The 17459-nt window shown below is 34.8% G+C and overlaps 1 protein-coding gene across 3 annotated transcripts in view; it reads right to left on the reverse strand.

Annotated features, from left to right (window-relative positions):
- Window positions 1–1339: 1339 nt before the first annotated feature.
- ppp1r1b (protein phosphatase 1, regulatory (inhibitor) subunit 1B) overlaps window positions 1340–17459 on the reverse strand; it is a 66955-nt gene continuing 50835 nt past the window's right edge. Inside the window, exons 4-7 of one of the 3 annotated variants that reach the window (XM_062050084.1) lie at window positions 13875–13964; window positions 10609–10684; window positions 8008–8142; window positions 1340–2543 (exon numbers count right to left, since the gene is read on the reverse strand). In XM_062050084.1, coding sequence (XP_061906068.1) covers window positions 2386–2543; window positions 8008–8142; window positions 10609–10684; window positions 13875–13964 — 459 coding nt within the window. In that variant the 3' untranslated portion in view covers window positions 1340–2385. The remainder of the gene's footprint in view (window positions 2544–8007; window positions 8143–10608; window positions 10685–13874; window positions 13965–17459) is intronic. The other 2 variants (XM_062050085.1, XM_062050086.1) reach the window with 2 other exon arrangements.

Consider the following 17459-nt stretch of genomic DNA (forward strand, 5'->3'; position numbering starts at 1 on the left):
AAACTCATTATACTATTGGCTAAGTTGTATATTTATAAATGTAAGTTTCTCAATACCCGACCTGTCTTTTCTGCCTTTAAAAAAGATGTAGAACTCTACATTTAAGCACTCTCTACCTCTAACAACCAAAAAGCTGTGAAAACGATGATGCTGTGTTCCAAATTTAAGTTATTTACTGAAATTGAGTGAGCCTATGGATTTGCACTTTGTTTATTATATATATATATATATATATATATATATATATATATATATATATATATATATATATATATATATATATATTATATATATATATATATATATATATATATATATATATATATATATATATATGTTGCATTCTATTTTAGTTACTTTGAATTTACAACCCCCTGGCGTTTGTACTGTTTTTGTACTTACTTTGATTATTGTTTCTCGTCTGTTTGTAAATGTTGAAATTTATAAATAAATAAACAAATAAAATAAAATACAATAAAAAAAAAGCTTTAGATTTTTACTTTTCTCATTAAATGAAAATTATGTTTCCTGCTTGAACACATTACGATGCAAAGATTTTTTTTTAAAATCCATAATATATATGTAACCGGGGGTTTATATATGTCGCCTATACTGTATAAAGCTACAAAATAACAAACACGGAAGCTCCAGTTTTACACGAGGACCACTTTCTTTCGTTTGTTTTATTTTTATTAATTTTTTTTATTTTTTATAAACCTTTATTTATAAATGTCAACATTTACAAACAGTTGAAAATAATAATCAAAGTACAAAAACAGTACAAAACAGTATAAAAACAGTACAAAACAGCACCAGGGGGTTGTAAATTCAAAGTAACTAAAATCGAATGCAGAAATAACTTAAATTTGGAACGCAGCATCATCGTTGTTACAGCTTTTTGGTTGTCAGAGGTAGAGAGTGTTTACAATTTTTTTTTCGTTTGTTTTCAAAACTTCGCTGCACCACACCGTGTCACTACTTCCGCTCCTAGCGCCTTCAAAATAAGAGCTTGGCATATACTGTATAACAGCTTATAACAGGAATTTAACATCACAAAGAGGCAAGTTCATAAAAATAGGTTACATATATATGTTTTTAAATAACACTATACTTCATCTTTAATATGTGCTTTTTAGAAACTGTTAATATTTATGGGAAATTTGAGAATGAGTTAACTTCCGCTTTTACTATACCGTACTTTCATGCATAACTACTGTCTTAACATTTATTAGTTGCTATGTCGTGTCCATTGCAGCACAACTATCACTTATAAAAGGACAACAAATCCCTTCTATTCTATTGTAGTGTGTGCAGATGTCAATGAAGGAAAGAACCAGCAGAGGGTAAAAGTGTTTTATTTTGTCGTTGTTCAGTATGTCACTTCAAAACAATCACGTTGAGAAACAAGTGAATGGACAATAAAAATAATAAGTGATTGGTTTATACATCAGACCCAGCGGGAGAGGGAAAAGGAAATGGGTGAAGGGGCATCCAGTAAAATTTAAAACACACATAAGCTGCTCATAGTTCTTTTTTACAATAAAAAGATTTAAATCTTCAGCTCTTGGATGCTTAGAAAAGTTGAATTTGAGCCAAAATAGTTTTATTTTGTTGAGCTGTCAGTCACATGGTAACCACGGCAACGGCTTGTTTGGGTGGCGAAAGGTGTTGGATTGGAAAAGAAAGAAAAAAGATAACAGATCAAAAGTGCTGAGACAGAAGGAAGTGAAAAGAAGTGAGGACTTGAGAGGTAGCTTCGCTCCTTAAAGCGCAATTAAGCAATCGTTTTTAAAAGTACACACTTATGATTGTTCATTTTTACACAATTATTACGTGTTTTGTTATTTCTCCTTGTCCAGAGACTCGCCATCTGATAAGCATGGACTTAATAAAAACATTTTTAGAAAGTTATAATTAGCCCCTCAGAAGCTGATACATTGTCGTGACGCCTCGCAGCCACAAGATGGCGGCAAATGCACATAAGGAGAAAAAGGATCCTGTTCGAAATACCTTACTGGAACCTCTTAACACACCATTCGAAATTCCACTATTTCTCTGGGAAAAAAAGTCTCCTCCAAAGTCGAACTACTTTTAAAAGTTTTTTTTTTACTTTTTCACTTCTTTTTGCACTTGAAGGACAGTTAAAAAGGTTTGATTTAAACATTTGAAGGAGCGTTTTAGCTGCGGCGTGCAGAAAGAGGCATGACGGCAGAAGGAATTGTCCTTGCGTGAATGTGAGGTCAAAGCCCCCGACCTCATCATCATTAGGGACGACCTCCGACCTCACCTGGACAAACTCTCCTTTCTCTGTCATAACAACATCGTACCCTCTTTCCTCCTTTGTGTTACTTTCTCATCAAATACCACACAACTCTCATTTCTCTCTCAGTTATCCCTCTCCTCCGTCCGTCCCCTGAACGCATCCTTTTCTTCACCGCCCTCTTCCGCTTCTTGTCCCGCCCCCAACTGTGATTGGTTGACGAGCTTGTCCGTTTCCCTCGCGCCGTAGGTGGCTTCTGATTGGTCGGTGACCTCCTGGTGGTCTGAAGGAGGAAAAGTGTGAGCGTCATAAAGCAGAAAGTACGTTATTATTATTGTCATGAGTATACGCAGCAAATTAAAACAAAGAGTTTAGTCTTGAGGACATTTGGGAAACATCAAATGAAGGATAATAAAGGTTAAAGGTCACCACCACTCACACAAACCTGAAGGAAGAATACACCCTTTTTCTGCTTACTAATCATATTTAAATACAACAGGAATCCTGTTTGCTTGTAAATGTACTTGTGAACTTCAATAAACATAATTCATTTAAGTTTGACTCAGAATACTGCTAGATACAGTATGTCAGGATTCAGGTACTGCCCCCTGCTGCTTTGGAAGTTAATAAACAAAGCCCCGATTAGCTAAAATCACTTGCATTATACAGCTTTTTATTTTTTATTTCAACAAATACACTCACCATCAGTGTTGGGACTAACGCGTTACAAAGTAACGTGTTACTGTAACGCCGTTACTTTCGGCGGTAAATAGTAATCTAACGCGTTATTTTTTATATTCGGTAACTCAGTTACCGTTACTACATGATGCGTTACTGCGTTATTTTTTATGTAGTATCGGCTAGAAACTGAGAAGATCTGAGTGTGTTTTATTGGAGTGCTGCGGAAGAGGCGACAAGGAAGAGGCGCACCGCGCGCTGTATGTGTGTATATGGGAGGGGGCGTGTCTGTGTTTACTAACAAGACATGGCGAAGCCCGAAGCGGAGTTTCTTAACATGGAGATATTCTCACTACTTTTCTTTTGTCGACCACAAAGAAAATAACCTTTTAGTCAAAGATCCTATCCTAGCAATTCAAATCTGCTGAAACAGCTACAAAAGCAACATGCTTCGATGAAGCTAGTAAAAAGAGACACACTTCACCTCCAAAGCAACAGCGGCTGGATTTTAACGAGGCACTGCGCACTGAAGGTACACACACTCTGTCAATTCTTATATACTGTTGCTCTTTCATTCTAGACTTCTAGAGTGTTTGATTATCACATCACTCTAAATGTATTGACTATAAAGTTCACAAACCTAAAGAGGGATGCTAGTGGGCCAGGACAATCTTTCCTTATCTCTAAACTAAAACTGGGGAAACATGTAGAGTGTTCTGGGCTTCAGACATGATTTTATTTCAGAATTCCTTGAGAGAAAAAAACGCCTGGTTAGGCTTTGTGTATGTAGTGTGCCTTTCTTGGTTTACAGCTACAGTATGGTGTTATTATGCTGTTTGTTACTTATGTATGTTATGTTGCAGCTATTTAAAATAGTTTTGTCAATTTGTTCTGGCCTGAAACAAATCGGCCCTTTGAAACATATCTTTGTCTTTGTGTGTTGTATGTAGACCACATTCCTTAGCAGAGTTTAGTGATGCAAATGCATGTCAAGATGATCAACAGATTGTATTATTCTCCAGTGCAATAACAGTACTGAAATGAAGGCTAAAAGGGCATTAAAGGGGGCCTTAAAAAATAAAATAAAAATTATAAGTAACTAAATAGTTACTTTTCACAGTAACACATTACTTTTTGGTGTAAGTAACTGAGTTAGAAACTGAGATACTTTTGAAATAAAGTAACTAGTAACTAACTAGTTACTGGTTTTCAGTAACTAACCCAACACTGATCACCATGCACGCTGTATTCATGTGAAAACACCCAACAAATGGCAATAATGTTTATTTTTGATGGAGTAGTTAGTTGTGATCATGTTGTGTTATTGTAGCTACAGTATGTACAACTGTACCTCATGACACCAGGAGCTGTTATTCTCCATAACAATATCTTATTCTTTTATACACATTTGAACCGACAAGGTACCAATTTTTGGAGACCTGGGAATCAATACCAGTATTCAATGGTACAAATATTCAGTACTTATTGAACGTTAATAATTTTTGACAATAAAATCTCTTTTGATTATGGTAACTGCTTTCTTGTTTTATTTTCACATTTCTGAGCCTCAAAACAGTTAGATGGCAGTAGTGTAAAGTTAATGGTGTGTTGGCTTAGTCAGTTCAGTCTTTGCTGTCTAGCCTTTTGTTGCACCCTACAAAGTGTTAATACTGTAAATATTGTACTTTTTTTATTTTTTATTTTATTAATCAGTCCAACAAAATAATACACAACAATACCATAATACTACAATTCCAATTCCAAAACCAAGCATTCTGAATACCAATCAACAGAGCAATTGAGAAGACACACAAACATGACACAAAAGTAGTCAAACAAAAATGAATAATAACAACAGTATCAATATTAATAAGAATTCCAACATAGCAGTGATTAGAAATCCCTCATTTACATTATCATCACAGCCATTTGTAAAAAATAAAATAAAAACATTTAAAAAATGAACAACATTGTACTTATTATGCAGCAGCTGTTTGATTGTAACGTGCATCTTGTTGTAGTTTTTATTACCACATCTGGAGATGTTAAAATTGCCATGTAAAATCGCTAATCCTAATCAGTAGTGTGTCAATAGCAAAGTTAATGAATATTAGCATCAAGCTAGTGCATTTTTTAAATTTTTTTAAACGTGGAGCCTTATTTTACTTAAGTTGGAGCTTTTTTTTGTTGAGTCAGTTACTTTTGTTGGCATTGAAAATTGCAACATTAGTTTGGCTGAGTTCGCTCTCAGTGCTGCTGGAGTGATCGCCAAGTGTAGAAGTTCCGAAGTCAGCAACATGACGAGACGTCACGCGCAACCCAGGTACCGTAACATTGGATTTTACGTGAATCGGTGCGCGGTAGGACCAGCGGGATGCGGTCGGTGCCAACAAAGTATCGGATTCGGCACCAATCCCTACTTATATAAATATTATGGTCACCTTATTTAACTGTTAATGCGTGTGTGCGCTGCCCCCTGTTGATTTGGAATTTAATAACAGAGTTTCTGGCTGGTTCATAATGTAACAAAGGTATTTTTGCAATTTTATTACATACCTACTTACCTACCTATATACATACATACTGTATATAATACATACATACATGTATACATACAGTACAGGCCAAAAGTTTTAGCACACCTTCTCATTCAATGCGTTTTCTTTATTTTCATGACTATTTATATTTATTGTCACTGAAGGCATCAAAACTATGAATGAACACATGTGTAGTTACGTACTTAACAAAAAAAGGTGAAATAACTGAAAACATGATTTATATTTTAGGTGTGAGGGATGTCTTGTCTTGGTTTCTTCTGTCTTGTGAATTTCATGTTTTAGTTTGAAAAGTAACTCCTCTCGTTTCAGGTCACTTGCCCTTCCTTTTGTGTCATCAGTCTGACGTCATCCCTGACCCCTGATTGTTTCCACCTGTTCCTCATTACCCTCATGTGTCTTATAAGCTCACGCCTCCCTCTGTTCTGTGCCAGATTGTCTCGTTTATTCGTGCCTCTTTAGCCTCCTGTCCATGCCCTGCCTCGTCTTGTGTTTGAATACCTTGATCCCGAATTCCTTCGTTGCTATTTTGAGTTGTCTTTTTCTCCTCCTCAGCAGAGTGATTTTGTGGTATTTAGTTTTTCAGCCGAAGTGGTGAGTTTTCAGTTTTTTGAGTGACATTTTTTGTTAACCTTTATTAGATTAGAGACAGTGTAGATGTTTCACAGCCATTGTTTCTTCCTCCTGTTGGAGCGTTTTTTTGTTTATAATAAATTTCATAGAATATACGGCGCCAAGTATAGTATAGTTATTGTTTTTGTGTTTTCCTCCTTTCGGAGTGATTTTCGGTTGTTCCTTTTTTTTTTAGAACCTTTATCGCCGACTAGTTTAGTTATAGCCTATATTGAATTGCCCCGACTCTGGAGGTGAAAGGAAGCTTTCAAAATAAAAGCCTGCCGAATTAATCCCTACTCTGCATCTGAGTCCTATCCTTTGACCAAGCCTGAGATTAGTTTCTTCAAAATAGCCACCTTTTACTCTGATTACTGCTTTGCACACTCTTGGCATTCTTTCGATGAACTTCAAGAGGTAGTCACCTGAAATGGTTTTCACTTCACAGGTGTGCCTTATCAGGGTTGAATAGTGGAATTTCTTGCTTTATCAATGGCGTTGGGACCATCAGTTGTGTTGTGAATGAGAAGGTGTGTCCAAACTTTTGGCCTGTACTGTACATAAATACATACATACCCATACATATACAGTATATTTATATACATACATATTGTTTGTAAGACAGATAGTTGATCAATAATGAGAGCTTTGATTTACTATTTAGCTAATATTTTGATAGAGAATTTAGTCAGCGTGCATGTTGAAGCATGCTGCCCCCTACTGACCTGGAATTTCAAATATAACGCGTTCCAAAGCGAATTTGTGTTGGCGTTAGGGATGATGTTAGAAATCGGTTCTCCCGGTTGTTCGATAAGAAAAGAACCGATTCCATGGACTCAAATCCCTTTTTGAGAACCGGTTCCCGCTATCGAGGCCACTATAGTAAAGAAAAAGAGTTGGTTCTTTCCTTTTCGAATCCCTGGGAACGAATCCCTTCCCACGTACAGGAAATGCCCTGTGGGACCTGCAATTTTATGCCCATTTGATTGTAGACTCTTACTGACACCTTGTGGCGATATGAAAATACTACGCGTCATTAGTTTGGGCACTTCCGGGTTGAGACAATTGAGAAGTAGACAAGTTGTGTTAGCTCTTACAATCCTTGGAAAATATAAGTCTGTAAGTAAACTGTTTAACTTGTTTATGTTACTCAATATTAAGGTGGAAAGTTTGATACTAAGATGTTTATTGAAAAACAATTTTTGTGGTGTTCTTAGTGTCATAGTGTGTGTAGTTAGTATGTTCCAATAGCAGCAGAAGTGCACTTTTTGGAGAGCTGTATTATTTTCAGTTTTGTGCCCAAGGGACTGATTTTATTTAACACTATATTATGATTTATACACCTATAGTGATCACAGAGACAGGTTGTTTTTGTGTTACAGTATATATTTGTTTTTCTGAAAAATCCCACTTAATATACTTTGGGTAACAACAGAAAAAAAATTAAAAACATTTTTTTAGGGGGGGTAACAGTCAATATTTATTTATTTATTTTATTTTATTTTTTTCTTATAAAATAAAAGTGAGCTTTTGTTAAACCAAATATTGTGTTTTTTTCCATATACAACAACCTATCTGGATTCGATAAGAGAATCGATAAGGAATCGGTTCGATAAGAGGATTCGATAATGGGCTCGAACGCGATAATTTCTTATCAAACATCGTCCCTAGTTGGCGTGTGTAGTATGCTGCCCCCTAGTTGATAATCGGAGGTATTGACTGGTAAACTGTAGTAGTAGAAGTGAAAGTGGGAGTGCTACGCTGTCCCCCTGTTGGCCCGGTGACTCACATCTTGTAGTGTGAAATAACTTACTGGGCGTATTCTTCCTTGACAAAAAAAGAAAGTGAACACAAGAGTGTGTCCAAGTTGACAATCTAAACCAAGAGAACCTTCCTCCTCACCAGGAGCTTTGGTGGGAGGTCGGTGCTCGCCCTCATCCCCCTGCCAGAGGTCTTCATCCTCCTCGCCCTCACAAGGCTCCTCCAGAGGATGGACACCGAGGTTGTGCATGTGCGCCTCGGCCATCTTCTGCACAGCTGCACATGCACATGCACACACACACACACACACACACACACGGGGAGAGGACGGAACACAAACACAAGGACAGAGGGATAAGAGGGCTTTGATGTTTTCACCATGCTTCAGCTCGCTCAAGTCCAAACCAGTAAATCTTTTCACATGAATAAAAAAAACACTTGTTTTTGCTTTGAAAGTTCTCATTTTGCGACATACTCGTTCTACAAGAACGACCACAAAAAGACAGAATTGTGACATTGAAATAACTTGATGTTTCTGATCAATCAAATTGCATTTATATAGCTTATAAACACAATGGTCTCAAAGGGCTTCAAAAACCTCACAATTTCATTTGAACCCCCCACAATCATGTAGTGAGGGAACTAAAAAGCAGATACACTGTAAAAAAAAAAAAACAACAACTGTAAATTTTACTGTAAATAACTTGCAAAATTTAAAAAAAAAAAAACAGTTTTTCCATTGACAGTTATTCGCTGTAATAAACATTGAACAGTGAAATTCTGCCAGGGTTTTTCTTTTACCTTAAAATCTTGATTGGTTTTGACAGTACACCGTGAAAAAAAATAAGTACCGTATTTTTCGGAGTATAAGTCGCACCGGCTGAAAATGCATAATAAAGAAGGAAAAAAACATGTATAAGTCGCACTTGAGTATAAGTCGCATTTTTGGGGGAAATTTATTTGATAAAACCCAACACCAAGAATAGACATTTGAAAGGCAATTTAAAATAAATAAAGAATAGTGAACAACAGGCTGAATAAGTGTACGTTATATGAGGCATAAATAACCAACTGAGAACGTGCCTGGTATGTTAACGTAACATATTATGGTAAGAGTCATTCAAATAACTATAACATATAGAACATGCTATATGTTTACCAAACAATCTGTCACTCCTATTCGCTAAATCCCATGAAATCTTATACGTCTAGTCTCTTACGTGAATGAGCTAAATAATATTATTTGATATTTTACGGTAATGTGTTAATAATTTCACACATAAGTCGCTCCTGAGTATAAGGTGCACCCCCCGGCCAAACTATGAAAAAAACTGCGACTTATAGTCTGAAAAATATGGTATATATATATATATGTTTATAATGTATATTTTCTGCTGGATCTACTCTCTATTTTATGCTGCCCTTTTTTTTGCTGCAGCTTTTACATATACTGTAATATTGTACATGGTAATTGGGATTTCTTATATATGGTATATATTATATAAAAATAGTATAATGTAATATATCACTATATATTATATACTGTGTACATAATATGTATATATTGCATATATGTTATATTTTATATTGCTACTATGGTACATTTTTAGTCTACTTTATGTGTGGTACAATTTCCCTTGTGGATCAATAAAGTTCGTCTAAGTTTAAGTCTATCAACATCAACAAAGCTCACCTTTGTGCATTCACGCACAGAACAAAAAGTTTGGTGGACAAAATGAGACAAAGAAGGAGTGGCATAAAACACGTCTTTCTGTGGCAGCATCGGAGAAAGTTGTACATGTAAACAAACTACGATGAGTTCAAGGATTGCTGACAAAACGACGCTCGCCAAATACTTTCATCAGTGAAGGATGTTTAATTTAAACAGCGGGATTTCTAACAATTAGAAAGGTTGTGTCATGTTTGTCCCATTACAGAAACCATATGAAAACCAAAAATACATATTTTTTTCATCTTTTTCCATTTTCACACTTTAGAGCCGCGGGTTGCTGACCAAGCTTGTTGACATTTTTAAACGACAGCGAAAAAATATAATGCGTTACACGAGATTAATGCAATCATTTTTGTGCGATCAATCGCACCTTTTTGCGCTACTGGTTTTCAGTTTTCACACTGTGCAATCACGTCGCGACTCATCTCTTCCAGTAATGACGGTAATCACACCCCAGCCTCTCGTGTCACTCGCACAGGGTCGCCTCGCCCCCACCCTCCATCCTCCTCTTCACATTCACACGTTGAGACGCACACTGTGTCAGGTCACCTATACCCGTGGAAGGCTGCTTACGCAATCTCACAGGACGTGTCATCTAATGCAGGTGTGAGACATCTTGTCCTAATAGAACATCAGTCCACACGCAGCAAGCATCACGCAGAAGAAAACACAGAGTCTTTGGGTTAATTGTATGCATTTCTGTGTGTGTGTGTGGCACACAGCTGTACACACAACTGACTGTAATCCAGGATGATCCAGACTCACACTCAGCGTCTCACAGCTGTCCCACTCTAATCTCCCCTTTCTGTCACACAAATACACACAACCTGCTCTCAAGTTGACACTAAAAAAGGAAAAAAAAAACAATACAGTGCGCGTAATATCATGATAGCTATCTTTTTTAGTTTGCCTTGTGAAGCACGGTAAAACAACACAAAAAGGAGTAGAAAAATAACACAAGGAAGATGACACAAAAAAACACACACGCACACAAGCACGCTTGCACTTACCTTTGAGTGACGGGGGCTGGTACACATTCGGATTGACACGCTTTGGTTTCAGGACTCCGTTCTCCCCGACGACCCACTGCCAAGAGAAGGACAGATTAAAGCTTTCAGTTTGTGCACCATGTGATTTGTATTCAAAATATATACAGTTGTGCTCATAAGTTTACATACCTTGGGAGAATGTATGATTTATTGGCCATTCTTCAGAGAATATGAATGATAACACAAAAACCTTTCTTCCACTCATGCTTAATGGCTGTGTGAAGCTATTTATTGGCAAACAACTGTGTTTACTCTTTTTAAATCAAAATGACAAAAGAAAGTACCCAAATGACCCGGATCAAAAGTTTACATACCCCAGTGACTTTGATCTGATTACATGCACAAAAGTTGACAAAAACAGGTTTGAATGGCTAATCAAGGTTCCAATCCTCACCTGTGACATGTTTGTTTGTAATTAATGTGTGTGTATAAAAGGTCAGTGAGTTTCTGGGCTTTCATCCAGTGCTGCACAGATGTTTCTGGATTCTGAGTCATGGGGAAGGCAAAATAATTGTCAAAGGATCTGTGAGAAAAGGTAATTGAACTGCATAAAACAGGAAAGGGGTATAAAAAGATATATCCAAGGAATTGAGAATGCCAATCAGCAGTGTTCAAACGCTGATTAAGAAGTAGAAAATGAGGGATTCAGGTAAACCAGCAAAGATTTCAGCCACAACTGCCGGGAAAATTGTTTGAGATGCAAAGAAAAATCCACAAATAACTTCAGATGAAATACAGGACTCTCTGAAAAATTGTGGTGTGGCTGTTTCAAGATGCACAATAAGGAGGCACTTGAAGAAAAATGGGCTGCATGGTCGAGGCGCCAGAAGAAAGCCATCACTCCAAATTACTTTGTTCCAGAAGTTTTGAGGCTTGTCTCTGTGCTGTTCGGCGTAATGTAAGCGGGATACTTTGTGACATTTGCGCAGAAATGGCCTTCTTCTGGCGACTCGACCATGCAGCCCATTTTTCTTCAAGTGCCTCCTTATTGTGCATCTGGAAAAAGCCACACCACAATTTTTCAGAGAGTCCTGTATTTCAGCTGAAGTTATTTGTGGATTTCTCTTTGCATCTCGAACAATTTTCCTGGCAGTTGTGGCTGAAATCTTTGCTGGTCTACCCGACCGTGGTTTGGTTTCAACAGAATCCCTAGTTTCCCACTTCTTAATCAGCGTTTGAACACTGCTGATAGGCATTCTCAATTCCTTGGATATCTTTTTATACCCTTTTCCTGTTTTATGCAGATTCTTTGACAATTATTTTGCCTACCCCATGACTCAGAATCCAGAAACATCTGTGCAGCACTGGATGAAAGATGCAATGGTCTGTCAGAAGCCCAGAAACTCACTGACCTTTTATACACACACATTAATTACAAACAAACATGTCACATGTGAGGATTGGAACCTTGATTAGCCATTCAAACCTGTTTGTGTCAACTTTTGTGCATGTTATCAGATCAAAGTCACTGGGGCATGTAAACTTTTGATCAGGGTCATTTGGGTACTTTCTTTTGTCATTTTGATTCAAAAAGAGTAAACACAGTTATTTGCCAATAAATAGCTTCACACAACCATTAAGCATGAGTGGAAGAAAGGTTTTTGTGTTATCATTCATATTCTCTGAAGAATGGCCAATAAATCATAAAGCACAACCGTAAGATGTCAATTAAAGCTATAATCAGCAACAATTGGGCGGGTGGTATCACATTGCAAAACACAATCTGCAGTGTTTCCCCACAGGAGTGCAATCTATTGGTCATTGTCTATTGTAGAATTGGCATCGTTGGCCATGACGCATGTGCGTGTCATTTTAATGGATGCTGCGGAAAGCGAAAATTCAGCAAAAAACATGAAAAGACAAAAAAAAAAGTTTAGAAATACAAATTAACTTATTTTTTTCCCATCACAAGCAAGATGGCGATGCCTGTGAGTGCTTTTAGAGTGTGGGAGTGGGGGTTGCTTTCATGTTAGTCTCCAAAAGACCAGAAAAAAACCACTAGATTTGTCTGAATCTAAAAGGGTGTGAATAATCGCCACAACTTCCTAAATAAATAAGGCATTCTAGGTCGTGACAGTCTTTTACAAACAATTATTGTTTGTAAATGACTATTATCAACCCTAATCAGCAAATTGACTACAGTGACTTCCTAAACCTTGAAATTATCTATTTTGTCACTTAGGAAAACGCACCTGTAAATAATCAATAAAACATCATAAAAATTAAGCGATAGAAATTAGGTAAATTAAAGAGAAATGCTCATTCCATGATCAATTATTAATAGATAGGACTTTTATCAAATACAGTTGAAGAGTAATATTTTGGCTTTTTACTATTACTTTGTTTTATTTTATTAATATTACTGGACTAAGTATTATTGTCATTTTCCATTATAATTTTTATTTTATTTTATTAAAATCTTATATTGAGTTCATCAATTCAAGAAAAAAAATTATATTTTGAGATTTTTTATATTAAAAAAAACATATTAAATATTTCATTGCATGATATATTATCAACAAATATGACTTTTGTCCCAATATAGGAGTAGTATTTTGATTGTTTTACAATTACTATTATATATTTTAATATTACTTTGGTATCATTTTTATTATTAAAAATATTTTTTATTGTGAGAAAATATTATACTGAATTATTTAATTCTATAAATAACATTGTTTCGATATTTTTCAAGTTAAATATTTAAAAAATATTTTTTCCGATGTTTAATTTCATGTTACAGTATATTAATAATACATATGACTTTTATCCGAATACAGTATATGAGTTGTATTTCAACACATTTACTATTATTACTGTATTAAGTATACAATTCATAATTTTTTAATATAATTTATTTTATTTTATTCTATTGAAGTCATTAATTAAAAAATACTCGCTAAGTTGGCAACATTGATCCTTCCTGCTATATCTTCTTATGCTCTGGCAGACTAGGTGCGTATGAGCAGTGTTAAGAAGCAGGGTTACGATGCCATCTACTGTAAGGAGTTGTAAGGACGAGCTGCAATAACAGACAGTCCCAGCATAACGTGTTTATGAGCGAGGGAGATAACCAATCGATTAATGCACGGGAAACGCCGATCATAGCAGTATAGATATAATTGTAAAAGCGGTCTTCAAAGATTTGGGGTGACAACAAACATAAATAAGAGGTAATGATAATTATAATAATAATCTGAACAATAATAATAATGTGCTGACTTCACCTTTACCTGATGGCTGGACTGGTCATCCTCAGGTGACGACTGGTCTGCTACTCTGAAAAGTGTGGCGGGTGTCGGTCTCCTACGCCGGATCTACACACAAAAAAGTAAAAAGGTGCATTATGTACAAGCCAAACTTCAAACCAACAGGGGGCGACATATTAACAGAAGGTTGGAGTATCTTGCAGTATTCTCTGTCAGATAGGTGACTTTCGTAATGCTCTTCGTAACAGTAAAACATGATTTGTCATTAGAGCCTTTTTAAGAACACTCCATAATAAACAAATATATATGAACTTGCTGCTTTTGGCACACCCTTAGCACAGTTAAAAAATAAAAAAAATACTAGGCTTCTCTACACATCTGAAAATACAGTCGAGAGCTCTGTCAGACACTGGATCGTTAAATTTGATAAGTTTTAGCATGATGATGTTAAAAGCGTATTGTTAGCAATTAATCTTTTTTTTTTTAATCAATCAATAGTAGAGGTTATAAGATAAGATCCCTATAATATACATTTACAAAAATATTACACTATTGGTGAGAACTACTGTATTCTGAAATATTGCCTATAATTTTTTAGTTTTTATTGTAAACCATCCATATGGTGATACCATAAACCCACGCTTTGACAGTCACATCACTTTTGAATTTTCCCTCACCTAAAAAATTTGTAGCACAAGAGCCTTTTAACAACAGAAATAATTATACACAAATAAGAATAAAATGTACTTATGGATATAAAAAGTATAAATACAACTGAAATAAAGGTTAAGACATAATAAAAATGTGAATACACAAATGTACGTGTGTACACTTCACCTACTTTACATATCAGAAAAATGAACCAGAAAAGTAAATCAAAATAAAATAAAAAATGTGAAAATGATATACACATATATATATATTTACATAAATATATATACACATATATGCACACATACTGTATATACATACACATATATATATACAAAAAAATATACTGTATATGCATACGCATATATATATATATATATATATATATATATATATATATATATATATATATATATATATATATATATATATATATATATATATATATATATATATATATATATATATATATATATATATATATATATATATATATATATATATATATATACACAGTATATGCATACACATATGTACATATACATACCATATGCACATATATACACACACACGTACAGTACAGGCCAAAAGTTTGGACACACCTTCTCCTCATTCAATGCGTTTTCTTTATTTTCATGACTATTTACATTGTAGATTGTCACTGAAGGCATCAAAACTGTGAATGAACACATGTGGAGTTATGTACTTAACAAAAAAAGGTGAAATAACTGAAAACATGTTTTATATTCTAGTTTCTTCAAAATAGCCACCCTTTGCTCTGATTACTTTTTTCACACACTCCTGGCATTCTCTCGTTTCAAGAGGTAGTCACCTGAAACGGTTTTCACTTCACAGGTGTGCTTAAAGCTCATAGAGAGAATGCCAAGAGGGTGCAAAGCAGTAATCAGAGCAAAGGGTGGCTATTTTGAAGAAACTAGAATACAAAACTTGTTTTCAGTTATTTCACTTTTTTTTGTTAAGTACATAACTCCACATGTTCATAGTTTTGATACCTTCAGTGACAATCTACAATGTAAATAGTCATGAAAATGAATGAGAAGGTGTGTCTAAACTTTTGGCCTGTACTGTATATATATGTATATACCCATATACTGTATATTATATATGGATTATATACACACATATATATATATATATACATATATATATATATATATATATATATATATATATATATATATATATATATATATATATATATATATATATATATATATAAACCCACATATACATATCAAAATACATATATGTATATATACCCATATATATACATACATTTATATACAAATATATATGTGTATAAAATAAATAAATAAAAAGTAATATATATATATATATATATATATATATATATATATATATATATATATATATATATATATATATATATATATATATATATATATATATAAACCCACATATACATATCAAAATACATATATGTATATATACCCATATATATACATACATTTATATACAAATATATATGTGTATAAAATAAATAAATAAAAAGTAATATATATATATATATATATATATATATATATATATATATATATATATATATATATATATATATATATATATATATATAACACAAAATTATAAATAATAAAAATAATAAATAGATGCAAAAAATATATACATAGAAAAATAACAAAACGGCTCCTAAACGAACAGCTTACAACTGGAAATTGGTTTTCATCATTCATTTAAAAGAGCCGTTCAAAAGAGTCTATTCGTTTTCAAACATCACATCTACATGTCGTATGTGATGTATGCCATCTATGACGTTGAACAGAGTGAGAGTGTCTATATGAAATGTGGATAAAGTATGGGAATGTGTGAGCTGCTGCCCGCTATTATTTACTTAGTCTCATATTTGACAAGATATTCACACTAAGTTTGGATTTTTGGCAGAGATATCTTTTCCGCCGTCCTTATATCCATCCATCTCTATACTGCGTTGTGATCTGATTTAATCACGGAACATGATAATCTCTCCTTAAATGAGCCCACGCTCAAGTCTTGTCGAGCGGAGGCCATCGCCACAGTCGCGGAAACAAACAATACAAAATCAGGAATAGGCCGCGAAAGAAGGACAAAAACTGGAGTTCCTGGCAAAAAAGGCACATTTTGACAGGTAAGCAAAGGAGACGTACTGTCAAAGCGACCAGCACTGCAGGAAGGAGAGAAAGGGGTGTGACATGGCCGCTGCGGTGAAAAAGAAAGAGAACTCTTGTAGGGCGAAAAGGCTGGTGCTTGAGCAGTGATTATTACTATTTACTTCACTAATGATTTATATTTGACTGAATACAGGTATCATATGTGTATATATTGTATCTGCCGATGTAGTTCTGTTGTAGTTTGGAGGGTTGTGGGGGAAGACCGATACCAAAATATATGTCAAAATGCCAAATATCGGCGCTGATAATCGGTCCATCTGAATCGAGTTGACTGCTGAAGGCAATTAGCGTGGATCACAAAGCACATTTGACGCTTACTTGAATCTGAGACAGGGGTCGGCAACCCAAAGTGTTGAAAGAGCCATATTGGACAAAATGAAAAGCCTTATATAAGTCTTATAATGAAGACAACACATGATGTAAGTGTCTATATTAGCCTACTATCAAAATGACTATGTATCGCAGGCTGACACAAAGCCTTGTTGACAGAAATGTTGAAATGTAATATTTATTCTACACATTTTTCCAACATTCGAAATCATTAGTAAAATGGAGGCTTTCTCAGAGGGTGAAATAACTCCTGGAAATGACTGGCTTAGAATGGCCTAAGGCAGGGGTCACCAACCTTTCTGAAACCAAGAGCTACTTCTTGGGTACTGATTAATGCGAAGGGCTACCAGTTTGATGCACACTTAAATAAATTGCCAGAAATAGCCAATTTGCTCAATTTACCTTTAACTCTATG

This window comes from Entelurus aequoreus, linkage group LG06 (assembly GCF_033978785.1).
Source record: "Entelurus aequoreus isolate RoL-2023_Sb linkage group LG06, RoL_Eaeq_v1.1, whole genome shotgun sequence".
Lineage (NCBI taxonomy): Eukaryota > Metazoa > Chordata > Actinopteri > Syngnathiformes > Syngnathidae > Entelurus > Entelurus aequoreus.